This window comes from Anas acuta, chromosome 12 (genome assembly GCF_963932015.1).
Source record: "Anas acuta chromosome 12, bAnaAcu1.1, whole genome shotgun sequence".
NCBI classification, from domain to species: domain Eukaryota; kingdom Metazoa; phylum Chordata; class Aves; order Anseriformes; family Anatidae; genus Anas; species Anas acuta.
In genome coordinates this window covers 17966296-17990363 of record NC_088990.1, presented here as the reverse complement: position 1 = coordinate 17990363, position 24068 = coordinate 17966296, and the positions used below count along the sequence as shown (strand labels likewise).

At 38.8% G+C, this 24068-nt stretch overlaps 1 protein-coding gene and 1 long non-coding RNA gene across 4 annotated transcripts in view; one reads left to right on the top strand and one right to left on the bottom strand.

Annotated features, from left to right (window-relative positions):
* MYZAP (myocardial zonula adherens protein) overlaps nucleotides 1–23063 on the top strand; it is a 58557-nt gene extending 35494 nt beyond the window's left edge. For 2 of the 3 annotated variants that reach the window (XM_068696256.1, XM_068696255.1), the window contains exons 11-13: nucleotides 8296–8379; nucleotides 9005–9105; nucleotides 10640–14211. In XM_068696256.1, the coding sequence (XP_068552357.1) occupies nucleotides 8296–8379; nucleotides 9005–9105; nucleotides 10640–10745 (291 nt within the window). In that variant the 3' untranslated portion in view covers nucleotides 10746–14211. Of the gene's footprint in view, nucleotides 1–8295; nucleotides 8380–9004; nucleotides 9106–10639; nucleotides 14212–17428; nucleotides 18119–18778; nucleotides 19002–19953 lie in introns of those variants that run through there. The other variant, XM_068696257.1, reaches the window with a different exon arrangement.
* On the bottom strand, nucleotides 15044–17112 carry LOC137863249 (uncharacterized). The gene is made up of 2 exons (XR_011100774.1): nucleotides 15822–17112; nucleotides 15044–15257 (listed from the first exon to the last, which is right to left on the bottom strand). It is a non-coding gene; the product is annotated as an uncharacterized lncRNA (long non-coding RNA).
* Nucleotides 23064–24068: the final 1005 nt, after the last annotated feature.

Genomic DNA, 24068 nt, shown 5'->3' with positions numbered 1-24068 from the left:
TGATTCTGTGGCACAGAATTATCAACAGACCTCAGATTTCACATGGAATTCCCTAACTACTGAATTGAACTGTCTCTAGGTCATGGCCCATGAGCTGTTCTCCAGCTTTAGTCTCAGATTCGCTGGATAATAAATGGTGACCAAACACCAGAGAGAAGCTGTATCCTGCTCTGTTGTGGAAGATACTTGCATGAAAGGACAAAGTGCTAATGAGCAAGTGATGTTTTGTACTGCACAAATGAAGAATACAGAAGAAGTTTTCCCACCAAAGACTTGATAAACAGCTGAAAACTTCTCTATCAAAATACTCCAACTTGAGACACATTGAAAAATAGCCCGGTTTTAATATGGAAATACAGTTTCAATTTTAGGTCAAGTTAAAGAAGACATACAGAAGCATAGAGGATGAGAAGATTAAATTATCAGCAACAGACAGAAGCCAAATTATTGCTAACCAAAATCTGCATTGTGTAGTACCCATAGTAAAAGCAACAACAACAGCAACTGCAAAAACACAACAACAAATGTAGAAAGAAACCCACCCTGGGAGCTTGGAGGAAGAAAATATATGGCAGAACATAAATAATATCCCCGCAGTCCAAGTGTTCGTCATGCTTCAGTGGACTTGAGCAATGCAATACGTTGTTTATCTATTGGCAAAAGTCGAATCACTGCCAGAGTTCAGTGAGATTGTTTATACATTCATAGCATCAGCTCTTTCAGCTGGGAATTGCCTGGCCAAGTCATTAATTAGAAGACTTAAACATTGCTAAGGTAGTTCTTAATAAGGTGTGTAGAACTGTTAGACAAGGTGCTGATATTTATAATCCTTTAGGACATCTGGGCCCTGTGGGCCTGCTGTAGGAATAGATGGACATCAAAGACTGCTCTAGTACATTCATACAGGTCACCAGTTTAGAAAGGTTGCCAAGTTGGTGCAATAACTTAAATCAATGAGTTGTTACTTTTTCTTTACATAAAATGGGAGTTTTAAAATACTAAGAAGTACTGATTTAAGGAGGACTAAAGGGAAAAGGTGCTCATTTCTATTTGCTTTATTATGTTCCCTGAAAAAAATTTCAACACTAGCCACTGATAAGTACTACTTAAGGTCCAGTGAAATATTGGAATCTTGAGTAAAATGTTGTTTTCCTTGTACAGCAACTGTCTGAGAGTTCAGGCTGATGTTGCAATGTCTTGTCTGTCTTGTTTTGTATGGTGTAATATGTGTTTGTCCTGTGTTTAGTCATATTTACAACCAGTTTGTTCATGTCTCTATATCAGTGTTACAGATGCCAAATTGATTTATGGCAGATGAATAAGGAAAATGCACAATACTTGAATAATATATAATATTTAACTATATTAGTGCTGTCATATTGTGTTAAATATTTTAAATTAATGGATGATATTATCAGGTGGTAAATGTTGACTGAATTTACCTAACAGCTGGATCTGTTCCAATTCAATAGATAACTATATTTAAAGCCTCTAGAACTGTAACTAAGTATACAGAATAAAATCAAGTTTGCTACTTCAGACTTTCTTTATAAAGGCTCTACAGTTTGACATAACTTTAATTGTCTCTTATGATGCTTTTTCTTCCTCCTTTAATTGATTCATAGTTCTGTTGATTTCCCTTCTAATATCACTACTCCCCAGCAGTTATTTAGAGGACTCTTTCTTTCGGGTCTCTTGACTGTTCTTAGGTGCTCTACCCATGAAGTCAATGAAATGCTGTTGACTTATAATCTATCTTCTATCTTTACTGAAGTAGTTGGTTGACAGAGCAAGAGAAATTCAGAAGTGCAGCTCTTCCCAGAAAATATTTACACTGTCCATTCAAGTAGCATGGTAATTTCATCTGGTATTTGAGGACACTTACTGGAGACCCCATAAGGTGCAGTATGGAGAAATAAACGTATCTTCATTGATGTGACAGGCAAGAATTTAATTTTCTGGGAGATGCTACAAGATAAGGTGACAGTCTGGAAGTTGAGGGATTTTGAGAGAGATAACCTCGAGGTTTTAGAAGGAGGCAAAGGTATAGAGGTGGTAACAGCAATAGCACAAGGAGGAGAGAGCCTGAGGGGGAAAAAAAAAAAAAAAAGTGGCATTAGTAATCCTCAGCCAGTGAATAAATTCAACAAGATTCACATTGTACATGGGGGTCTGACAGGCTGATTCAGGCTGTCAACTGCAGTAGGTATGTGCAGTGCAAGCTGTACACCCAATACGACCTGTAAGGGTCTTTATGGGTCTGGCCATGACTGAGAGAGATCAGGTGCCCCTTCCTGTGCTCAGCAGCCAAGTGTCAGGGATTGAAGTTGGGTAGACAAAGGGCTGAGCTTGTATGCCCTGTGTTGACCTGTTGGGTGCTCCCTAGCCCTGGGGTGGCCAAAGAGCACAGGATGCCTCTCAGTTCCTGGCAGATCAGGTAAGTTACAATACTGTAGCTTGGGCCTTGTTTCTCTTCCCTTACTAATTTCTGGCATAGTCATCTGTTACCCAACAGGAGGAGGAAAGGCAGGAACAATGAATGCAGTGGAGTGGGGGAGCAAAGACAGAACGAAGTGATAGGAAAAGAGGGTGATGTTGTGGTTCAGGACTGCTCAATTCACATTTCTACTGTTAGCAGAACTGTCTTCAAAGGAAGGAGTGGGTGGGTCATTTAACACAAATGATGTTCTTAAGCAGATTTTTTGACTGCTTAATATGGGTGTGAGTAAATATTGGTGGAATATTGGAGGAAAAAAAATGGCTAATGAGTCTAACAATGCAAGGCAGGGAAGAGGGGAGCACTAGGGAAAAGCTTGCCTGGGCATTTGTAGACAAGGTTGGAAGAAGAGAGTCTGAAGGCTACATCTCAGTAGTACTTGAGGAAAATGATGGAGAAATCTGTAAAGGGTAGTTGTGCAAAAGCCAGATTTGGGAGCAAGTTGCTGAGTTGGCTATGAGCTGAAATGACAGAGCCAGTTTGCAGATGCCAGAAATGCCAGAGTTTGCAGATACAGCAAAGGTGAGGTGGATTATAGGCCTTGGTCATTGCCCCTCCAAAATGTAGGAAGATCTTGGTGATATTTTTGTCCTGGAGTCAGTCCAGAAGTGATTCAGTCCAAGGAAATTCAGTCTTTGGCTTGCACTAATTTGTTTTTGACCCTAGAGTGGCCTGGCCACCACGCAGGCCTTTAGTTCAGTATTGTGTTTGACCTATCCTCCTTCACCTTTCCTTCTCCTTACCTCATATTCAACCAAAAGTCAAAATCTATTGCTCTGTCATCTGTTGTTCTCTTACTTTATACAACTCCTTGGATCAAAGACCCTCTTGAGATTATGTTTTGTGCAATACACATCTAAGCATTATTATCTTAGTTTGCCATAAGTAAGATTTTTGTGGGAAAAAAGCCAATATAATGTTAAGGAGCAAGGCATTATTTTTATTGCTGAAGAGCTTTTACCCAACACCAGCATTATGAGCCACAGTGTTACATTCCTCTCTGAAAGGACACCATCACACTTGTACCGTATGCGATGTGTCATATATAAATGCACTGAATTAAGGTTTCATTTTATTTAATATAGTAATATTAGTAATATATTAATATAATCCTCCAAACTTATTCCTGTTTGTTTGTTTGTTTTTCTCCCCCTCCACCCGGTTTCCTCCAAGTGCATGTCCCCTTGAAGAGTAATTAAATCAGGTTAGCTCATTCCTGGTCTTCCCTAAGCTAATGGCATAAAATGATGTGTACCCAAATTCTTGTTCTGTAAATAAACTTTTTTGTACTAAACTACTCTGGTGGGATGTGTCATCCATATCAAGCCTTGTGGTAGGCTTAAAGGTGTTTCAAAACTTCGATGGAAGCCATTTCAGCCCTTGGACAGCAGTAGTGCTGAGACAATTAATTGTCCGTGTGTTGGGGAGTACAGCAGCTGTGGATGTCGCATGGGTGCCTTGCTGTGCTTTGCCTTGTTCTTCTGCAGTGGCCTCAAAGGGTAGCTCTGCTGCACCTGGGGAGCAGAGACTGCCGGACTGTTTTCCTGGCCCTGAAACAGCCTCTGCCATTATAACAGCTGCTAAATTTCTCATGAAATGTATTTGGCCTGTAGAGCTGTCTTGAGTTGAGTTGAGTTGTCTATAGTTGAGTTCATAATGTTGTAAAGATCTACCAAAAGGTTTTATATAAGTTCCATAATTTGCAGCCTTATCATATCTGTAATCTGCATGGTTTAATCACTCAGTTCTGTTTTACTGCTAGACTGAGACTGCATGTAATGATACACTACAACATTGCCTCTTCTCTATAGGTTAGAAAGAGAAGGTGTATATTAAAGTTCTAGCATAATTCTTTAGAAGGACAAAGTAGATTGATTAAGTGGGCTCTGATTGATGCTATGTAAATGTGTTAAAAGGAGGCAGGGAGTGCTGTTGTATGTTGTCCAGTCTGCCAGTTCTTACAGGATTCTTATTAAAAGAGAAAAAAAAAAAAAGTAAAAGTAAAAGTGGTAACATTCCTGCCAAATTACAAAATCTTGTGTTTGGAGTTGAGGTTTGTGTTTGGGAAGAGGAGAAAGCAGTTTGTCAGTCTCCCCCGCCCCCCAGGAAAAAATAAAATAAAATAAAATAAAATAAAATAAAATAAAATAAAATAAAATAAAATAAAATAAAATAAAATAAAATAAAATAGGCATCTGATGAGCTCTTGTTCAAAAACAAGAATGTGTATCTACCAGGGTAAAACCCTCCTCTGATCCCATAGCTCTACTTGGCTTCAGTCTTCTCTGCATTGTTCTGATTACAGGTGCTAAAATTATTTGCTTGTATGCACAGTAGGAGAACAGAATATTGACAGAGAAGACCCACTTAAAAATCCTAAAAGAACAGTTTATCTTTTCTCAAGTGGAATTTACTGGCAGGGCTGAAGCTGTTGAACCAGTGACTTAATTTAGTCATACTAGTAAACAAAGTAGTAATTAAATTAAAAAAATACTACACCATTCTGAAAATTCTGAAGTTATACAGTTCTGAAAATGCTACAAGCTTTGGATTTCTGTGATCAGAAAACTGAAATGATAATAGCTTCAGATGACTGATAACTTTTGCACACATCTCAAAGTGAAAAACCACCACCACCACCACCACCAACAAAAACTGATTTTGAGAAAGATGAATGATGTCAGCACTCATATTCTGTAACTGTTCAGCTAAAAATTATGAAATTTACATTTTGCTTTTTTTCTAATAATAACTGATTATTGTGTTAATGTTAATTGAAAATTGGGAAGACTGAATTAAAGTCAATTTGGTGATTTTAGAAAAAAAAACTTTAAATTTTATAAAAAATATAAAAAAATAATACTTTGGTTGAATTTATTTATATATTCTTCATTTTTTAATGCTTCTGTGAGTTTTGATTGCACTGTAGATTTTGGAGAGGGTGATAGTACTTTTGGAGCTTTGATTATTGTACTTTTGAGTATTTTATCATTCTCTTTTAACATTATGTGAGTATTTTTATTAATCATTATTTCTACCTGTATTGAAAAGTTTTTAACTGGTGGTCTTGGAGGGTTTTGTTAATGTGCTTTCACAAAATTGGTTTTAAAATACAGAATTAAAAAGTGACTGGTGAGAGCACATGAAAAACTCTGACCAAGCAATTGGAAATGGTCTGTCTTTGTGACTGCCAGAAAACAAAAAGTATTCTGAGGTTTGTTTGGTTCTATAAAATTCTGTAAAATAATTCATTTTAGTAAAATCCACTAAGTTTTTAGTAATATATTTTCCTTTTTTTCTTAAAATTGTGAAAACCATAGCCAACCAATAACCTGACAAAAAAGGCTACCTCATTTTATTTGAAGTTTTATAGAAAATGCCTATGCTTTATTACGTATGGATATTTTTATACTTCTCTTATGATGAAGAAAGCTATAAGCATAGATCTACTTTTTTCACTGTTGGCAGATTGCCCCATAATAGCAAGGAATGTGCAGAACACACGCTTTTCCAGTGCTGTAAAGGCATTTTATATCTTTCCTCATCTAACACAGCTTTAGCTTTTTGTACATACAATAATAAAGACTTTGCTAAAAGCAGTGCATGGTAAACTGGCATTCTGTTTGTGATGCAGACCATCCATTTACTGCCTTGGTTTACATCTGTTTTTCAGCTTCCAGGTGTAAGATCAAAAGCTTTTTGAAACTTTAATTTACTCTAATTCTGAGGAAGCAGGGAGACTCTTGACTCAGATAATGCACTGCTGAGTACAGCAGAAGTTGTTGGTTGGGCTCTGCCTGTTTAAAGAGAGCTGGCATGGAACAGGGACAGGGGGTTAATTAATGATGTTCCAGCACTGCAGTTGTAAGAAATGCATTCCCATGGACTTTGAAGGGGAAAAATCCTGAATTTATACTTATTTCATGTCATCTGACATGAAATAGCATATTCAATAAAGGTCAATTTAAATTTAATTAGAAGAATTAGACTTGACACTATTTAACGTTGAGCGCATAAATACTGTCCATTGCTATCAGCTTTCATTGCTGTTGTAAGACAAAAATTGCATGAGCACAGGACAAAGAGGGAAATTCATCCTCTTCCAGTCCCTACCTGCATACAAACACGATGCAGAATCCATTGTCTCCCACGAACTGATCTTCCAGTGCACTTCTGCTGACCCGCCATAGAAGTAGTTTTATCAGTGCTTTCTGCATCTGAAGCAGACCGTAACTGCAGGTACAGGAAGCACCTTGCCTGTTGTGCCTGTTAAGTGGTGTGTGTGTCTACAGCTGTGTGAGTAAGAACCTGAACCGCCTCCTGGGGAAGCAGTAACATTTGAAGTTGCTATTTAGCTATTGCTTTTGTTTGCTCGTTTTATTAGTCACCGTTTTAGTAGGTGCAGTCAGCAGGAGTTGAGAGAGAATAACCAGGGATTTTTGCTTTGGTCCAAGGAGAAAATGTGATGTGTTGGCACAAGGTTCTATTGTCTCCTAAATTAAGTCAACAGATTTCATAGACTGTTGCTGATAACAGCATGCACCTTACACAGCAAATCAGCTTTAAGCAAGAAGTTCAGAAGAACAGAAAAAGAGAAATGCTCGTGGCTTTAGGAGCTTTAGAAAGCCATTTCCATGCAATGAGGCCAGCTTTGGGCCAGCAACAAGAGACCGTTATGAAATCCAGGGTGCACCCAGTTTCTCTGGCCATACCTGCTTGTGCTGGTAGCAGGGACAGATTTAATGCAAAAGTTCTTGTTGTATGAGTCTGTGATCAGCAGAAATTCCAGAGTGTACAAAGGTCATCATCATTCTATATAGAACAATATTAAGATGCAGTACTTTTGGTGCAGCTAACTTTTATTTTCATGAACACTTGTAAATAATTTACTGCCTTTACCTTTGTATAAATTTTTTTTTTTTTTTTTTTTTTTTTTTTTTGAGTTTAGTATGCCAGGAAAGAACTGAACAAATATGACCTTCAAGAAACTAGCAGTGTGCAACCTATTTTTGGATGTAGGTAAAATTCACTAGAGCCTTTGAACCAGAGATGGAGTTTTCCTGAGTTTCCTTTGTTGCATGACAGTGTTTGAGTTTCCATTTTGTATCCAGGTTTATAGATCTTAAAATCCATGTTAGTATACATGTTAGTATACAGCCTCCTCTTCTCCAGACGAAACAACCCTAGTGCCCATAGGGGAGTGGCTGAGGGCACTGGGCTTGTTTCATCTGGAGAAGAGGAGGCTCAGGGGAGACCTTATTGCTCTCTACAACTCCCTGAAAGGAGGTTGTGGGGAGCTGGGGGTCAGCCTCTTCTCGCAGATAACTAGTGATAGGACTAGAGGGAATGGCCTCAAGTTGTGCCAGGTAAGGTTCAGGTTGTAAATCAGGAGAAATTTCTTCTCAGAAAGAGCAGTCAGGCATTGGGACAGGTTGCCCAGGGAGGTGGTGGTGTCACCGTCCCTGGGAGTGTTCAAGGAAAGGTTGGATGTGGTGCTTAGGGACATGGTTTAGTGGGTGACATTGGTGGTAGGGGGGTGGTTGGACCAGATGATCTTGAAGGTCTTTTCCAACTTTAATGATTCTATGATTCTATATCATCTATATATGAACTGTCTTAACTGTATGGATGATAAACATGGTTAAGTAGCTTAAAAGTCGTTTGTGAATCTGTATAGCTTTTCAATAGTTGCTGAATAATAAAATTAAACATCTTTTCTTCCTGCAGTATCTAGGTCTTTTTCCTGCGCTTCTCATCCACATTAAACCAAATATTTTTATTTTATTTTTTCTTCACAGATTGAAATGCTAAGGAAGAAAGTCAAAGAGAAGGAAGTATTTATCATACAGCTTTTAGAAAAAATTTCTTTCCTAGAATGTGAGGTAAGGCATTATATTATTGTAATTATTTTATGAAAGCCAATAAAATTTGAACAGGTATGATCTGATGTTACCTAAATGCATGTTTATTGTATATATTTGCTGTACTTCAGCAAATTAAACATATAATAGCAGTCAAATGAAGAATGTATGTAATACAAAGTCTCGATACCTCTACTATAGAGACAAAGTTTCTGCTGTTGTTTCTCACCTTCCTGGGACTGTAGATTCTAAAAAGTAGCAGGGAGTAATAAGAGGTATAGGTATTAAGTAGCCTGGGATTTGAGTGGTCATGAAGGTCAATTTTTCCAAATCTGTGCTCCATGTGATGGCTTTATCTACTCAATTAACTGGGATAGATGTATAATTTCAATGCTAGCTTTCTTGACATAGAATTTTATAATGGTATTTATAAGTACTTAGAAGCTTCTTAACGAATACAGTTAAGTGTTTTTTGTTCATTTGTTTTCTGAGAAATAAGGACTCTTTATTTTCTCAGTAAATACTCTTACATTATTTCTTATGGGGAAAAGCCACTCTAGAACTTTTTTTTTCTTGTTTAATTAATGTAATTTAATTAACATAACTGAAATAAAATAAACTTGTGTTGAAAATTACTGTTTTACAGAATAAAGAATTACAAGATAAATTGGACTATTTAATGGAAAATCAACCAAAGACCAATGTAGAAACCAGAGATGCTGGTGTAGAATGTGATCTTCCATCCAGGTATTTCAATTTTCTGCTTCTTTATAGCAAACTTCTTCATAATGTCCTTTATTGTCACTGTGTTGGTACACTATTAGCATGAACTGTGAAGTTTTGCAAAATTTTCCTAATTTTCAAAGAGGAACTAGTAGGCACTAGGTGTAATATGCTTTAATGACTTAAGCAGTTTTAGATGCAAACGTATTGCAGACCTTCAGGGAGTACTTACTTACAGTAACATGTTTTAAGCAGGGAGTAAAGCTAGAAGTCAAGAGATCTGACTTTGTGAAATGCAGAAAATACTGATGAAATGTCTGCTAGCACCACAGCAGAAGACAATAGACACCACTGCCCTGAGCCTGTTTAATGCTGGTTTCATGCATGCTTTATTCTCTGTGTTCCACCAGATGCATCAAGAACCATTTTAAACGGCAGGTAACACCAACAGAAACGTTTCAGGGCTGCAGAAATTTTTGGAGCTATGCTAGGCCTAAGTGGACAATTGCCAAGTAAACAGCACAGTCAGATTACCACTTCTTCGCCTGTCTCTGTTCTGTGGTGGAGGGTGGCTCTGTAGCCAGGTTTAGTGAAGATTCAGCCATAGTGCCTTCCCTTCTCCTCCTCCTCCCCATCCTCTGTCCCAAATGCTGCAGTAGGGTTGTACTGAGCCCTGGAAACAATGCTATGGACTTGCTCTTGAATCTCTTCCCCGGCAAACCTTTGCAAGGAGGGGCAAAACAGTACAGTAATGAGGGTCATTGCATAGCACTTTTACTACCAACAGGTAAACTAGTTCATTTTAACTGCATTGCAAATTGAATCATTTAGTTTGAGGAATGTAAATTAGCATTTGAAATCCACGCTAGCATATGAAATGCAAACTAAAATTTCCCTTCCCTATTTAAAAATACACGCATGACAGTGTTCAGCCTAGAGCAGATTTTAATGGTATGAACTTTGAAACATCAGAAACAGTGCTTTTCTCTAAGGACGCCAACATATTTTTGTGTCAGGATGTAAATATCTTTGTTGTCCTCTCTGGGTCCCCTTTGTATATTACCACAAATCCTACTTAACTGAAATTCTTTCAGTTTTTGAGATTTATCTTTGACTTCTATGCAGTTTTGCTTTTATGGAATTACACTTCACAATTAGTTGCGTTCTTAAATTTAATGCTACTATCTTCACTGTTACAGGATCCTTCAGCAAAGCAGCTCTATTGCTGAATATGAGCTCCAGCAGAGCTCCAACTGTCCATTTGTTTGTCAAAGCTGGAAATGATAGTTAATTTCTTAGCTACAGAAATTTAAATAGATATCTTTAAAGACTTTTTAGCCGTGTATATTTGTAGCCAGCATGTAAATTTGTCGGTATCAGTCATGTTTTTTATCAAATATACGTTGTGGCATTATAGAAAAGAAATATGGAACATACCATTGCATTGAATAGTTTAATTTTAGCCCAACAATGTCAATAACAAGGCACAAGCTCATTGTAGTGGCACTTCGAGCCATCTGACATTAATTCTGTAATTTTTGTTTTGTCTCCTTAACAGTACAAGTATTGAGAACAGAAGATCTCCTGAAAGTGCAAGGCCAGTGAGGACATACACCCCATTCAAGAGAGTGTTGGAATTTAGCACAAAGAACAGTACGTCTTGAGCATTCAGGTCAATGTGCTTTCTAAATACAGGCAAATATTTTGCGCCTTTGCAGCTTGATTAGATACATTTTTATCAAGTCATAGAGAAGAACAGCAGCATGGAGTCTTGCTAAATTTATCCTGAAAGCAGCTTTTTGGTAGCTTCATATCTGAAGTTACTACGGACATTAACTGTGTGGGAGATATGCAAGAAGAGGTATAAATGAAACGGCAGTCATTATTGCTTCTTTAGAAGCTGTCTAGTGCAATGTCATTTCAAATAACTGTAAGGAAGGAGTTGTATAGCTGTACAGATTTTCTTCAAATGTGTTCTATTTGTATAATGAATCTCTAATATATTTTATTTTCAGTACTGCCAGGGGAAGAATCTGAAACTACCCTGACAGAGGGCATTAATCTGAAAGCTCTCCCTTTGTGTACGAAGTGTGAGGGCTGTTCATTTCTATCTTAGAGACCTGCGGAGATTGAGGGCTCCATTCCCCTGGAATAGATTCACTAGTAACCAGCACTCATTTGATGGAAGGGGATGCAACTGGGCTGTTCTCAAAGAATGCCCTCAACACATGCAGATGAATGTCATGTTTGTTGCTCAAAACAGTAAGCGATAGAGCAGCTTTATGATGGGCTTTGCTTTGTTTGATGAGGCACTGGTTTGTACTTGCCAGTCATGGGGTAGAGTGACTATTGGTTTTACATTCAATAGGAATTGTGTAGGATTTTTTTTTAATTACTTTTGCATTAGATGAAGGAAATCTCACTAAACAGCATTTTGCCTACAGCAACTTGTAGCAGTTTCTGCAATTCCTATAGCAATAGCAATTCTGAATCGGGATTTTGATCTTAAGTAGTTTGTTTTCCAAAACGCTTAAAATCTTATCCCTGTCTTCAAAATACCAGCAGGAGTTACTGCATCTACTACTGAACTTATTTAAATATATATACTGTATTTTTTACATTTTGTTTAAATCTCCTGCCTTTACTGAACTAAAATGAATTTATTAGTATTTTCTTGTAGTGCTATTAACATGAATGCAGGGCAGACTATTTTTCTTATTACAGTAACTGCAATAGAAAACAAAAAACTTAGGTTCTGTATGACTAATACTGTTCTTGCATTGAATGTCAACCCCAGAGGTATTCACCGCCACAAGGTTTCAGAGTGATTGCTTTTGTCTCCAATTAAATGCAAGTTCTTAAATTCAGCAGTCTGTTAAAATTAAATATACTCAAAGTTGTACTTAAAATAAGAAAACTCACCTCATAATCCCAATTTTATTCCTGCATTATTTCATGGTTTTCTGAATTTGTTAGTTTTGTTTATTCTATAACTGTGCTGTTTAACTAGTAAATGAAGAAGCCTGGATTGGAGGATGTTTTGATGTAGTACATCACAGGAATGAGAATTGTGTGATGTAATTAAAGCTCCAGCTTTTATGCTTAGATCATCCTCTATTTGCATGTAAGTTATTTTTTTCTCTTATGACATGTTCAACTCTTGAGGACTTAGAATGGTTCTTACTTTTTAGAAAGTCAAACACAGTACTGTGGGTTGTATTATGCATAGAATTCAAGAGAAACTGCAATCAAAGTCATTGACAAAAAGGTAAAATACCTACTGTGTGAAGTAAGCCTGTAATCTTTATTGGGATGGAATAGCGTTTCTTTTAAAGAGAACAATGCATAATTACAACAAGTTAATAGCTATAAAGGAAACTCATTTACTTTGCATGTGATAAATGAGTGAGAATGATCTCATAGGTATCAAAAGGCCAAAGAAAATCCCAGCTGTTGCATTAGTGAACAGAAATAATACCACACATTTGCTTAATTTGCTTACCTCTTTTAGGTGTAAAACTTTTTTTTTGAGCTAGAAAGGGCTTGAAGAGAAGGTCCCTGAGAATTAAGTCAGCTGCTCCCTATCAAAAGTCCTTCAGAGGAAGCACTCTCATTATGCAAAGCAGAGGAATAGTCTTATAGTCTTGCACCACAATACCAATGACAAGAAAACAGCTGTAGTCTTAACCTGCATTTTTGATTGAAAGAAGTTTTGGTGCTTGAGTGGGTTTGAAAAAAGTTCCCAAGTAACAGTTAATTTGATCAATAACTGAGTTAGGTCATGAACAGCCAAGATCTTGAACTGAAACTCTAAATGAGAATATATTTAAATTGGAAGTCTATGTTGATGAACCTAAAAGATGATGGGTAATGACCCAGCCCAAATTTCAGGCACAAGCTTTGTACATGTGTATTGTATCTCCCTCTAGTGGATGATAACAGCAAAAAGATTTGCTGATATTTGGACAAAATCAATTTTGAAGAGAAATACTAGAGACTAATCCTGTCTGTTCATATTAATATCCATAAGGGATGCAATCTCAGGTCATTGCATAATGCCTGTTACCATTTTATGTGCCCAAAAAGTTAGATTGCATTTCAGAATTTTAATTTTGAGCCATGGTTGGTGAGTTACCATCAAAACAAAATGAATTGATGAAGGCTTTATTTATACATTAATGAAAATGCAGGTTGTTGTAAAAGAAATACTCAGACTGGAAATTTTAAGTGTTATTTCTCTGTCTGGTTTTGGCCAGAATTCAGAAGACAGAACCTGGTTACTGAGGAGCTCAGAGAACGGTAGTAGAGACAAGGATGAATCAAGATGCTGTTCTAATGCAGTCTTCAAAAGGAAGTTCTCTCTGTTTTTAATAGATTTCTGAGTATCTCTCTGAAAATATTGCAGGATATTTGAGATTTGCAAAATTATAATCATCTGCTCAAAATTTTGCCAAGACTGCAGCAATCTTTCCTGCAAAAGTGTTCTGTGTAAACTGTCTTTGTTATTTGATGACAAATGACATTTTTTCAAAATCTAATAAGGATTGAAGTTTATGCTGTATTTTAGAGCATTTTGATATTTAGTGAGATGTATGACCATTATTTGATTGGACTATTAGTCTAAATTTGGTAACTGTGAAGAAAAGGAGAGGAACAGTATTTATATAATTGTGTTACATGAAAATATAGAGCTTTCCAGTCAAATCAGCAGCCATGTAAATTAGCAGAAATAATAACAAATCTGACTGAAAAGACTGTAATGCTTCAGTATAATTCTTTTTCAGTTTGAGATTGGATAACTTAGTACTATAAGACTAGAAACTAGTAAAATTTCTGTAAACATCAATAAAAGCCATATAGTTAAGTACCAGAAAGTGCATTAAATGTAAGTCAATTGTATGACTTCATTTGTACCATGGTAAGTGTTCTACTGTGATTCCAGATCTTCTGGAAAGTATTTTGGGGTACAGTTTTCATATATGCTGTATAAATAATGCAATTGAATTATATGCTTTTAAAACATCCTGTATGTAAGACCTGAAAAGGTTAAATTGCAATAAATATTGTATTTAAACTTTTTGTTCTGTTATACAAACACTCTGAAATAAACTTACCTTTAAACCTTGAAAACTCTTACTCTACATAATCGTGTTTGTTCAAAACATGTATGAATGCAAAAGTGGTTACTCTGCAGCCTTGACGTTCTTGTCAGTGTTTCCTTTGGCAGATGTGCTCCTGAGAACAGGAAGACACTCCCTTGCTAAAGACTAAAGACTTCTCAAAGCCAAGTAAAAAAAAAGTAGACAAACTCTTTTATGAACTAAAGAACTATTGACGTGCACAGGATAAACAAGAACTGGGCAATGTAGCACTCACAAAAATAACAAAAATCTTCAGATCCCACAGATAACATCTGAACACATCTGGGGTGATGCTCTCCAACTTTAAGAGGAATACGATTGGGATGAATATGGCCCACTTTCTTTTCTTTCTTTTCTTTTTTTTTTCTTTTTTTTTTTTTTTTTTTTTGTTTATATCCATTCATTGATGATAGCAATTTATCTTTAAGGCAATCACAGTTAAGCAAGCCACGTCAACTACTTAAGAAGAGGTTTGACAAAAATGACAATTACAGTGTTGCTGGTTTGCGGTGCTCAGCTGTAGAATGTGAAGGTTTTTACTTGACTAATGCTTCCCTGTGTGTGTACTCAGAAGAAATTGCCAAAAGCACCTTGTAAAATCTTGAGATCGACAATGTTCAGTGCTGAAACTAGAAAACGGGATTCTGCAAGTTGCAGTCTACAGCTTTTGGGAGAGGCTTCAAATCCTCATTTTGACATCCAAAGGCTTTTACACATGGATGGGTAAGCAGATAGGTAACAAGTTAGTACTTTCTACATTAAGTCTGTAATTCTGTACGGGAAACACCTGCTTCAAGAATGGAGGTGTACATGCTGAACTATTTCATTCCACTTGCATTTTATTTCATTCCTATTCAGCACTTGGAGATTTTTGTATGTAGAAGAACAAATGTGCTTAAGAGTCCTGAAGAGTTAAAGCCCTTCCAACTCTAGTTTCACCACTAGAACATGGAAGAAGCACGGGAAAACAAGACAAAGGTGGTAGAAGTCATCTATAACTTCAGGTATGTGAAAACTTCCAAAAATAGAAAGAACCTGGTGGATTAAAGAAAAAAATATGTAAAAATGTGCACCTATGAGTTTATAGTATTCTATAAAGGTGTGTACGGTCTGTAGACACACTACAATAATTTGAATTGCTTCCCAAATGTAAACCACTACACTGAAAGGTATGAGAAAACATAGGATAGCCTTTACAATGTTTTTGTTTTGTTTTTAGAGAAGTAAGGTTAAGGAAGGAGTTTTTTCCTTTAAATTAAAGAAAATAAACTATTACAAAGATAAATCATGCTGATTTTAAAAATTCATTTAAAAAAAAAAGTGAAATAGAAAAAATAGCACCAATATTTGGACTGAAGATGAATCCATTATTTCAGGAGTGGTTTACACTGTGGAGTTTGATTCTACCTCCCCTGCCCCGCACCATTTCCACCTAGCACCAGAGAAACTATGTTACCCGTCTCAAAGCCTAATTTCTAAAGTGAGGATACAGAATGATCAATCATGATCCCAGCAGTCATGCTACTAGGACACTTTACCCTCTTCATCTTCTGTTTCCTTTTTCTGTGTTTATGCAGGTTAGCAGATAAACTAACTCACCAGCGTCACTTTTCTGCATATGTAGTAACAGCAGTTGAACTGAGATGAGCCATCATCATGTGAGTGTAGAGCAGATGTCAAATAAGATTTTTCCATTTAGACTCACTTCCACATGGGCAGAAGCAGTTTCCATGCCCAACCTTCCCTTTTTGTCCAGTGTGCGCAGGAGAAAGAGGCTAAAAGGAAAGATTAAGCATTCCTTCTTGCAAGCTGCAGAAATGCTACGTAGACAGCATAATTTAGGATGGCATTATAGAGACAGCAACTCGGAGAACTTGTGTTCTACAACTGAGTGATCTGGTAAGGGGAAAGAAAGAAAAAAAAAAAGTTTTTTTTTTCCTCTTCACTGAACTCTTAAGGAAAATTCTCTGAGTGATTTTCTTGGGAAATGATTCAGGTTGTACATAGCAGGCAGCAAAATGTTCCCTTCAACTAGGCACTTAACTTGGCTTTTCTCCCCCTGGTCGTGGTATTTTTCCATGGGTAGCTGCCTCCTTGATTAATCTCATTTCCCCTGGTCCTCAGCCTTCCCCTTCACCTTCCAGCTGAGCAAACAAAGGGCCGGGCAGCCATTTTAGAATGCTTCCTCCTCCATCCCTGCGGGACAGGCCTCTGGTCATCCTGTTTGTGAAACAGCTGCTTTAGCCATCTCGGAGAAACGTCTCTGCGCTGTGACACGCACCACGGAGCCTCAGCTGGGATCCACTTCAGCGGGCCCAGCTCTGCCTCCTGGGAGCTGCCGTTTGTAAGGACCTCAGTGCTGCTGGATGGAGGGGACATGGTGTTTGTGGCGCTGAGGCAGTGGGATGGAGGGGACATGGTGTTTGTGGCGCTGAGGCAGTGGGATGGAGGGGACATGGTGTTTGTGGCGCTGAGGCAGTGGGATGGAGGGGACATGGTGTTTGTGGCACTGAGGCAGTGGGATGGAGGGGACATGGTGTTTGTGGCGCTGAGGCAGTGGGATGGAGGGGACATGGTGTTTGTGGCGCTGAGGCAGTGGGATGGAGGGGACATGGTGTTTGTGGCGCTGAGGCAGTGGGATGGAGGGGACATGGTGTTTGTGGCACTGAGGCAGTGGGATGGAGGGGACATGGTGTTTGTGGCACTGAGGCAGTGGGATGCGGGGAGGTGAAGGTTTGGTGATAATTTGAGTTTCTCTACTCGCTCTCTGCGTTATACGTAAGCGCGTTTAAACACCACGTAGAAAGAGAAATTGTAACAAAACCCTGAAGGCTGCACCTCGCGTGCTAAGCAGCTCCCTGCACCCTGCTGAAAGGCACCCAGCGGGCGGGCAGCGCCAGGCGTTAGGCAGCGAGCACGGCGGGCAGGGCAGGGCGGAACGCTTCGCCCCGCCTTCGCCTTCCTCCCAAGCTTGGCCCTGCCGCCCCGCCGTGGCTTCCGCCAAGATGGCGGCGCCCAGGGGGCGCGGAAGCGGCGGGTATGGCGGCGGCGGGCGGCCTGCGGGGCCGGAGCCTGGGCGAGCTGCGGGAGATGCTGAGGCGGCAGCGGCGGCTGCTGGCAGACCGGTGAGCGCGGCGCCGGGACGGGACGGGACGGGCGGGCCTCCCCGCCGCCTCCGCGTAAATAAGCGTCTCCTTTTCTTGTAGGAAATTCATCGCCAGGCTGCCCGATAAGGGTCAGAAGATCGCGGATTTCGCCGAAAAGCTCCAGCTGGCCGTCCTGCAGGAGGAGGAGCTGGCGAGGACGGCGGAGCTGCTGTCTGCTGTCAGGCTGGAGCTCCGCGCAAACCAGGAGAAGGCTGACGCGAGCCAACAGCGGGCTGCCCCGCGGGACACGCTGAGCCGAGAGCCATCCCCAGCCCCGAGCAGGAACCCTGCTGGTACAGAAGCTCCCGAGGTGCCTTCCCGAGAGCAGGAGGCTGAATGTATTGGGCAAGGGGCCACAGAAACAGCTGTAGGAAGTCAAAGGACTCTGGGAGATGATGATAAAATAGAGACTGTTCCCAAAGACCAAGGTCTTAGTGAAGCTGTCTCCCAGCCAGCTACAAGCAGTCACGTGAAAAATGATTGTCAGATATCTCAGAGCAATGCTGACGATGGTGCAGGGGGTGCAGGTGCTACAGACAACAACAGAGATACGTTGGTTGATGCCTTCCAAAAAGTTACTATTGCAGATGGTGATAATAGTGAAAAAGTATCGGAAAAAGAGCAGAACGTGGCTAAGCATAAAGGCAACATCTTTGGAAGTCTGCACCCCAAGACACCGCATTATATTGAAGTTCTAGAGTCCAGAGCCAAGAACCCAGTCATAAAAAGAAGCAAATTCAGAACAAATGTGTAAGTATTATTAGGAAAAAAAAAAAGAAATAATTGACTTGTGTAAAATTGGAGATGTTGCAGAAGAAGCATGGTGAGTTTATTTTCTTGTAGTGATCAAAGGGATTTCAAGCCATATGTTAACATACTGGCTCCTTAGCATTAAGTACTGCACAGCCTCAATACTGAATAGTGATTTAATTCAACCAATTTGGTAAAAACAAAAGTCATCAATCTTCTTAAGCTACAAAACTCTTAAACAATTAGCAAATTTTTTTTCTGAATTGATTCTAAAATTTATAAAACATTAACAGCAGGCGGCCTTTTGCTTTTCCTGCATTTCTACACAAACAGCAGTTCACGTTGTATTGGCAATAGTAACAATTTCTATTTCCTTGGACTCCTAAAGCATTGCTGTTTGGTGCTTGCCAAATCAGTGGCCTACCTTTTTTGTTCACCGTCAGGAGTAACTTGTGATATTGTTTATCTGTAGAGATGGTGTATACATGTATTACTAAGGAGAAGATTGATCTTGTTATTTATTTGTGGATGGCGTCACAACACTCCACATTTTCTTTCAACTTTTTTACTCTTGCATGCTGAAAATAAGTTTTAGAACTGAAGCAGTTCAACCTTGTATTTCAAACATGGGTCACAGCTTCTGTGTTTTATTACTTGTAGATTATCAGGAGAGCAAAGCGGATCATCGCATGGTTCCTCATCCAGTCAGTCACCTGGGGGAGTTGGCTCTCCAATTACTACTGAAGAAAGACGACTTCGAGATAAGAAGCACTTGAATGACATCACAGCAGCTCGGCTACCACCACTTCACCATGCCCCTGCTAAGCTATTATCCATAGAGGAATCCATAGCAATTCAGATACAACAAAAAGAAGCTTATGAGGTAAGTATTTGTGATTTAGTCTGAAAAGTAATTACTTAATTACTACACACGCACACAAAAAATATATATAACATCTTTGATACTGTTGAATTTGGTGATGAAATTGAGATTGCCAGACTGAAGAAAAGCACTTTTTCTTGTATTTGAATTTCTTAAAGCTGTGATTAAAAAATGTATTAATCCCTTCTGAAACTGCTGTTCCTGCATTAATGAAAATTTATTGTCACACTTCATATGCAGTTACGTTAACTTCATTACAGTCTCTTTACCTCTAACTAGAAAGTATAAACCTTGCCTACTAGCCTTTGCTTTCAGTCCTTCCAGAAATGAAAGACTAGTAGTGTTTGGTATTCTTAAAATAAGCAAGTAGCCGTATTTGCCTTAGTTTATGCTGTGCCTGAAGAATCCAAGTTCTGAAGTTCTTCAACGTTAAGGGAATTTCTTGCTAAATTCTCTTCTAATGGATTTTGATTTTAACTTTCTGGGTGATGCTGAGCTAATGTTTCAAACAAGACAGTACAGTAAAAGTGTTTGTTGCTACTTATTGTTTTACAAGCACTTGTTAATATAGTCTTCTTGATACTTGAAGGGAGCTAATTTATTTGTAAAATGGATTTTTTTTTTCTGGGGTTGCTGAATGAAGAGCATTGCTATTGCTACATGGATACTGTACAAGTCTGCTATATAGACTGATTTTATTCTGTTAAAGCTGTCGTAAGTACATCACAGATGAGGACTGCAAATTTTTGGCTTTTTAACTCAAAAAAAAAGTCAATCTTCAGATATCAATGGCACAATTATATACTAATGTAAAAAAATTTTTCATCAGTTACTAGAAACTTTAACGTCTACTGTGACGTTACTGATATTATTACATTGAGTTTCTCCTCTAGTATATTTGTTTGATAAAAATGACAAAAACACTTCTTCTAACTTATTTTTTTTTTAATAGGAAATGCAAGCCAAGCTTGCAGCACAGAAGCTTGCAGAGAGATTGAATATAAAAATGATGAGCTTTGAACCAGAGGGGGAGGCCGCAATGCAATACAGAGAAGTGAGAGATGAAGATTATTTTTCAGCAGAGGACTGAATTCAAGAAGGGATGTCTGAGGATGAACCATGTAACTGATCTTTCTGCAGTACTTCTTAAAACCCAAACGTGAATATGGAGAGTCATTGATCTAGTCAGTTATTTCTGAAAATTTTAACATTACAGCTGTGGGAAGGGTTCTTTATAAACCTTATATTTATAAGTGTTAAGTGGCAACCCCAAGTGTTATTTGGAGACCTTTTTAGGAGCACTTGGGGCAGTTAAGCCTTGTGAAAAGTCTAATAGTTTTCAACTATAGTAAAACAAGCTCCTTAACACACTTTTGCAGGCTATGATGAAATCATCTACAAGAGAAGATTTCTTCTGTGAAGAAATGTGAGTGCAAAGGGCATCATAACTCATATCCATAAAGTTAGCTAAGGTGCCTGTGAACTGCTGGATGGAAACTGCATGTATGAAATGTATGCATGTATGTCTTGTATAAATGTAAGATACTTCCTCTATTGAGGCATAAACTATTTAAGATGATCTTGCTTTTACCATATGGTGACAATACATGCCTGGTTAACTAAGTAATTTGCAGCCTAACTATCACACACTTATCTTCTTATCACATGGGAACTTGTTTCTGTGCCCATAGCTTAAAATAACACTTTTTGCCATTGTACAGTAAATAGGTACAAAATTTCTTTCTTTTCTAATTCAAATAAGGGATTCTGCTATTTCATTTTTGGAGATTACTGCAAAGCACATCAAGAGATCAAGTTAATCTGAAGACTTTAATGTTTTTATTAAAGGCCTCAGTGTTTTTCCATATTTTTGTACAGTGCTTTCAAACTTTGGAATACTATTTTTTCATAGTTTGATACTGTAAATTAACAGATCCACCCTCTGGTTTTCTTAGAGAAAATAAGTTCTGTGTATTTTGCAGATCTATCTGTTCTTTGAAGATTAAAACAAAAGTCTTCCTTACTCTAACATTTTCTGCCTTTCATTATGAATTTTGCAAGGTTAGGAACACAAATGAGAGGTATTGTGCAGTGATGTTACGCTGCTGACTAGCATATTCAAACCCTGTTATGAGTTCATTTTAGTTTAAAACAGAACAAAACAAAACAAAAAACCAACACACATTCTCAGATTCCATGTCTGGCCTGGCAAAACCTGTTTTCTGAGGTACTCCAGCAGCAATGCATAAGGGGCAGCTCTATGTGAAAGGCTTCCCCTGGATGTGAACATATTCCTGCAGGAGTGGTGTCCCTGAAAACCAAGAAAGGAGGCATTCAAAAAGCTGCATAATATCGTTTAGAAAAGGAGGCTGAAAATCCCTACCACTTCTTGAGTGCATAAAGAAGTTAATGCTATCAACGGCGCTTTACAAGCAGGCACTTACTCTTTTCCAAACGCTCCATAAGCTCCTAAGTAGTCCCTGTGGTACAGTCCATGCCCTGGCACTGCAGTTTGACAGGCAGAACTGCTGCTAAGCTAATACGTGGCTTTTTTTTCTGCTATGTCATCTGTGATGCCTCTTCCTATACCCTTTCTTCTCACCGTATTCTTTTTCTAATTGTTTCTTGGCTTCTGGACTCTCTGCTTTTCCCTTCTCCTCATAAGACTCATCCGTTCCTAAGAGCAAGTTCATATTCTACATCTGCACCACCTATTCCCTTTTGTATCACATATCACGTCCAGCTAAATGCGAACATATTAAACTTACGCCATGTATCGTGCATCTTCCTGCCATTGTTATCTCCTCTTGCTTTCTGCGGGTCCATCTAAATAACCAGCTGTGTATCCAGACACCTTCTGCATACCTCAGTCACTTGAGTATCTTGTGGAGACCTGAATGTCTGTGTTTTCTGCCACAGCTGCTCTCTTACTGAGGCTTCTCATGCTTTCTCATTTCCTATCTTGTTTTCAGACTGTAGATTGTGCTGGTGTTTGCCACTTCCAGGCCTTGTGACCTTGTCCTTACCACGTACCTCTCCTGTTGAGTGGTTGGTTTGTTTGTTTTTGTGCTCCTGCTTCATCCTCATGGCTTCTTACTGTCACTTGTCTTCATCAGCACTGATTTTTGGCACATTTTCAGACTTTCAGACCTCAGTTCCCGTGTGATCCCTCCACTGCATGTGTTTTTCTCCCCAGCCTCTTTCTTCAGTGTGTGGCTCTGGCTGCTCAGGAGGCCAGTGGAGCATTCTGCTCTCGTGGATGCAGGTCGCCTCTCAGATCACCGTTGCCATCACTGCTCCCTACTACTAGTCCAGTTGAGTCTCGTCATTGGTCTTCCCTTTATTTCAGTCTGTTGAACTGCCTGAGGACAAGGGACCTCAGAGGTGTATTGCCTTTCCCTTTGCTGCTGCACAAAGCACAGGTTGTTACCATTTCCAGGCCTGTGTGTGTCTGTCCCTGTTAAGATCATCACCCTTGTCGTATTGCCTGTGCTGTTGCACCCTTTTCAAGTTGTGTGTGGTTTTTCCATACTGGCTTTTCAGTGCTAAAAGAATTTTCACAAAGCTGCGCAGTTAAGAATTTGTTTTCTAGATTACTGAAGTCTAGCTTAATGTGGGCTTCATAATAATGAAAATTACATTCTCTTCAGTGTGCTTTCAAGGCTTACTTTTGCTTTCTAAACTTTGTGATGGAAGCTGTTATGGGAGGTTGTTGTTCCCAGATTCTGAATGCAGATGTGTACTCTGTGCTAAGGTTTTGTGAGTGGCAGAAAAGCGAAGTTAGGTATAAAGAGTCCCATGATAAGGAGGATGTGCAATCCAGGAGCTTGTTATAGGTTAGAGAATAAGAGGGTGAATCCTGAATGGTTTAGCCATCCTGAATTAAGTTTCTTCTCACATGTAGTATTGTTACTGTGTATTTCACTGTTCTCAGGTTACAGAACATTTCAAAACATACACTGGGAATCGAGGATCTTGCTCTGTTTTATTGGAGTGAACTGTTTTGTCGGAGTGGACTGTTAATCTGGCAGAAAATAAAGAATTGAAATTGTGTTTTTGAAATTCTTGTGTGGATAATGTTTTGTTTTGACCATGTAAAGCTTGCAGTCAAATTTTGGGGAAAGTCAGGAACTCTTGCTTCAGTTGCTTAACAAGGAAAACACTGGAGATGAAATTAGAAAACATTTGCGGTGCAAGGAAAGAAAACTTTTGGGAATGTAAATGCACAAGAAATGATCTGTAAGACCTGAAGCTGGGCAGTCATGCAGGTCTGAAAGATGGCAGACAGAGCTTGAATGATGTGTTGCAAGTCTGAGAGCTATAGCGTGTGAGGCAGGCATCAATCGGTGTAGCGGCATCTGCAGTCCCTTGATTTTTGCATTGTCTAAAACATGGTAGGAGGACCTGATCCCCAAACTGCACAGAAGGAAAGTACCTCTTGGCAAATTTCTGTTCACAGCTGTGACATTTCCTGAGTTTTCCTGAACATGGGGTCTGGTTTGCCAGCTGTGGGGATAGCAAGAGCGAGAGGATTTAGCAGCCTAAAAATTTATGTTAAGTATTTGGGAAATAACATTTGAAAGAATTAAAACTCTAAATGCTGCTGTACTTCAACTTTTTATTTTTTATTTTTATTTTTTTTTAATTTAAAGGCTAGAAAAGATGCCGAGGTTTTCATTGTGTATTAAGACTTAGACATAAGTGACAGATCAGCATTTCTCTGTTAGCAGTTTTTGTTTCTAGGTGTCTTACAATCCAAAAATAAAAGTAAAGAGCTGCAAATTCCTGTGTGGAAGAAATGGAGCGTGCAAAGTGAGCGAATTCAAAAAGTACAGCTCTGTGTTACAGAGTTTCTCGATCTGTCATAGGGACACTGTATCAAGAGTCAGGGAAAAAAACATTCAGACAGCACAGACTTAGGAATTAAAACTTGTGTGGAAAGACATGGCAAATCTGGTCATACTCGGTGTGCAACCTCTGGGCAATAGTTTGTGTGTTTACTTAGGCTCACAGACAATCCTATATCGCAGACACGCCACAAGCTGGCAGCCTTTAGCAGCCTCGCAG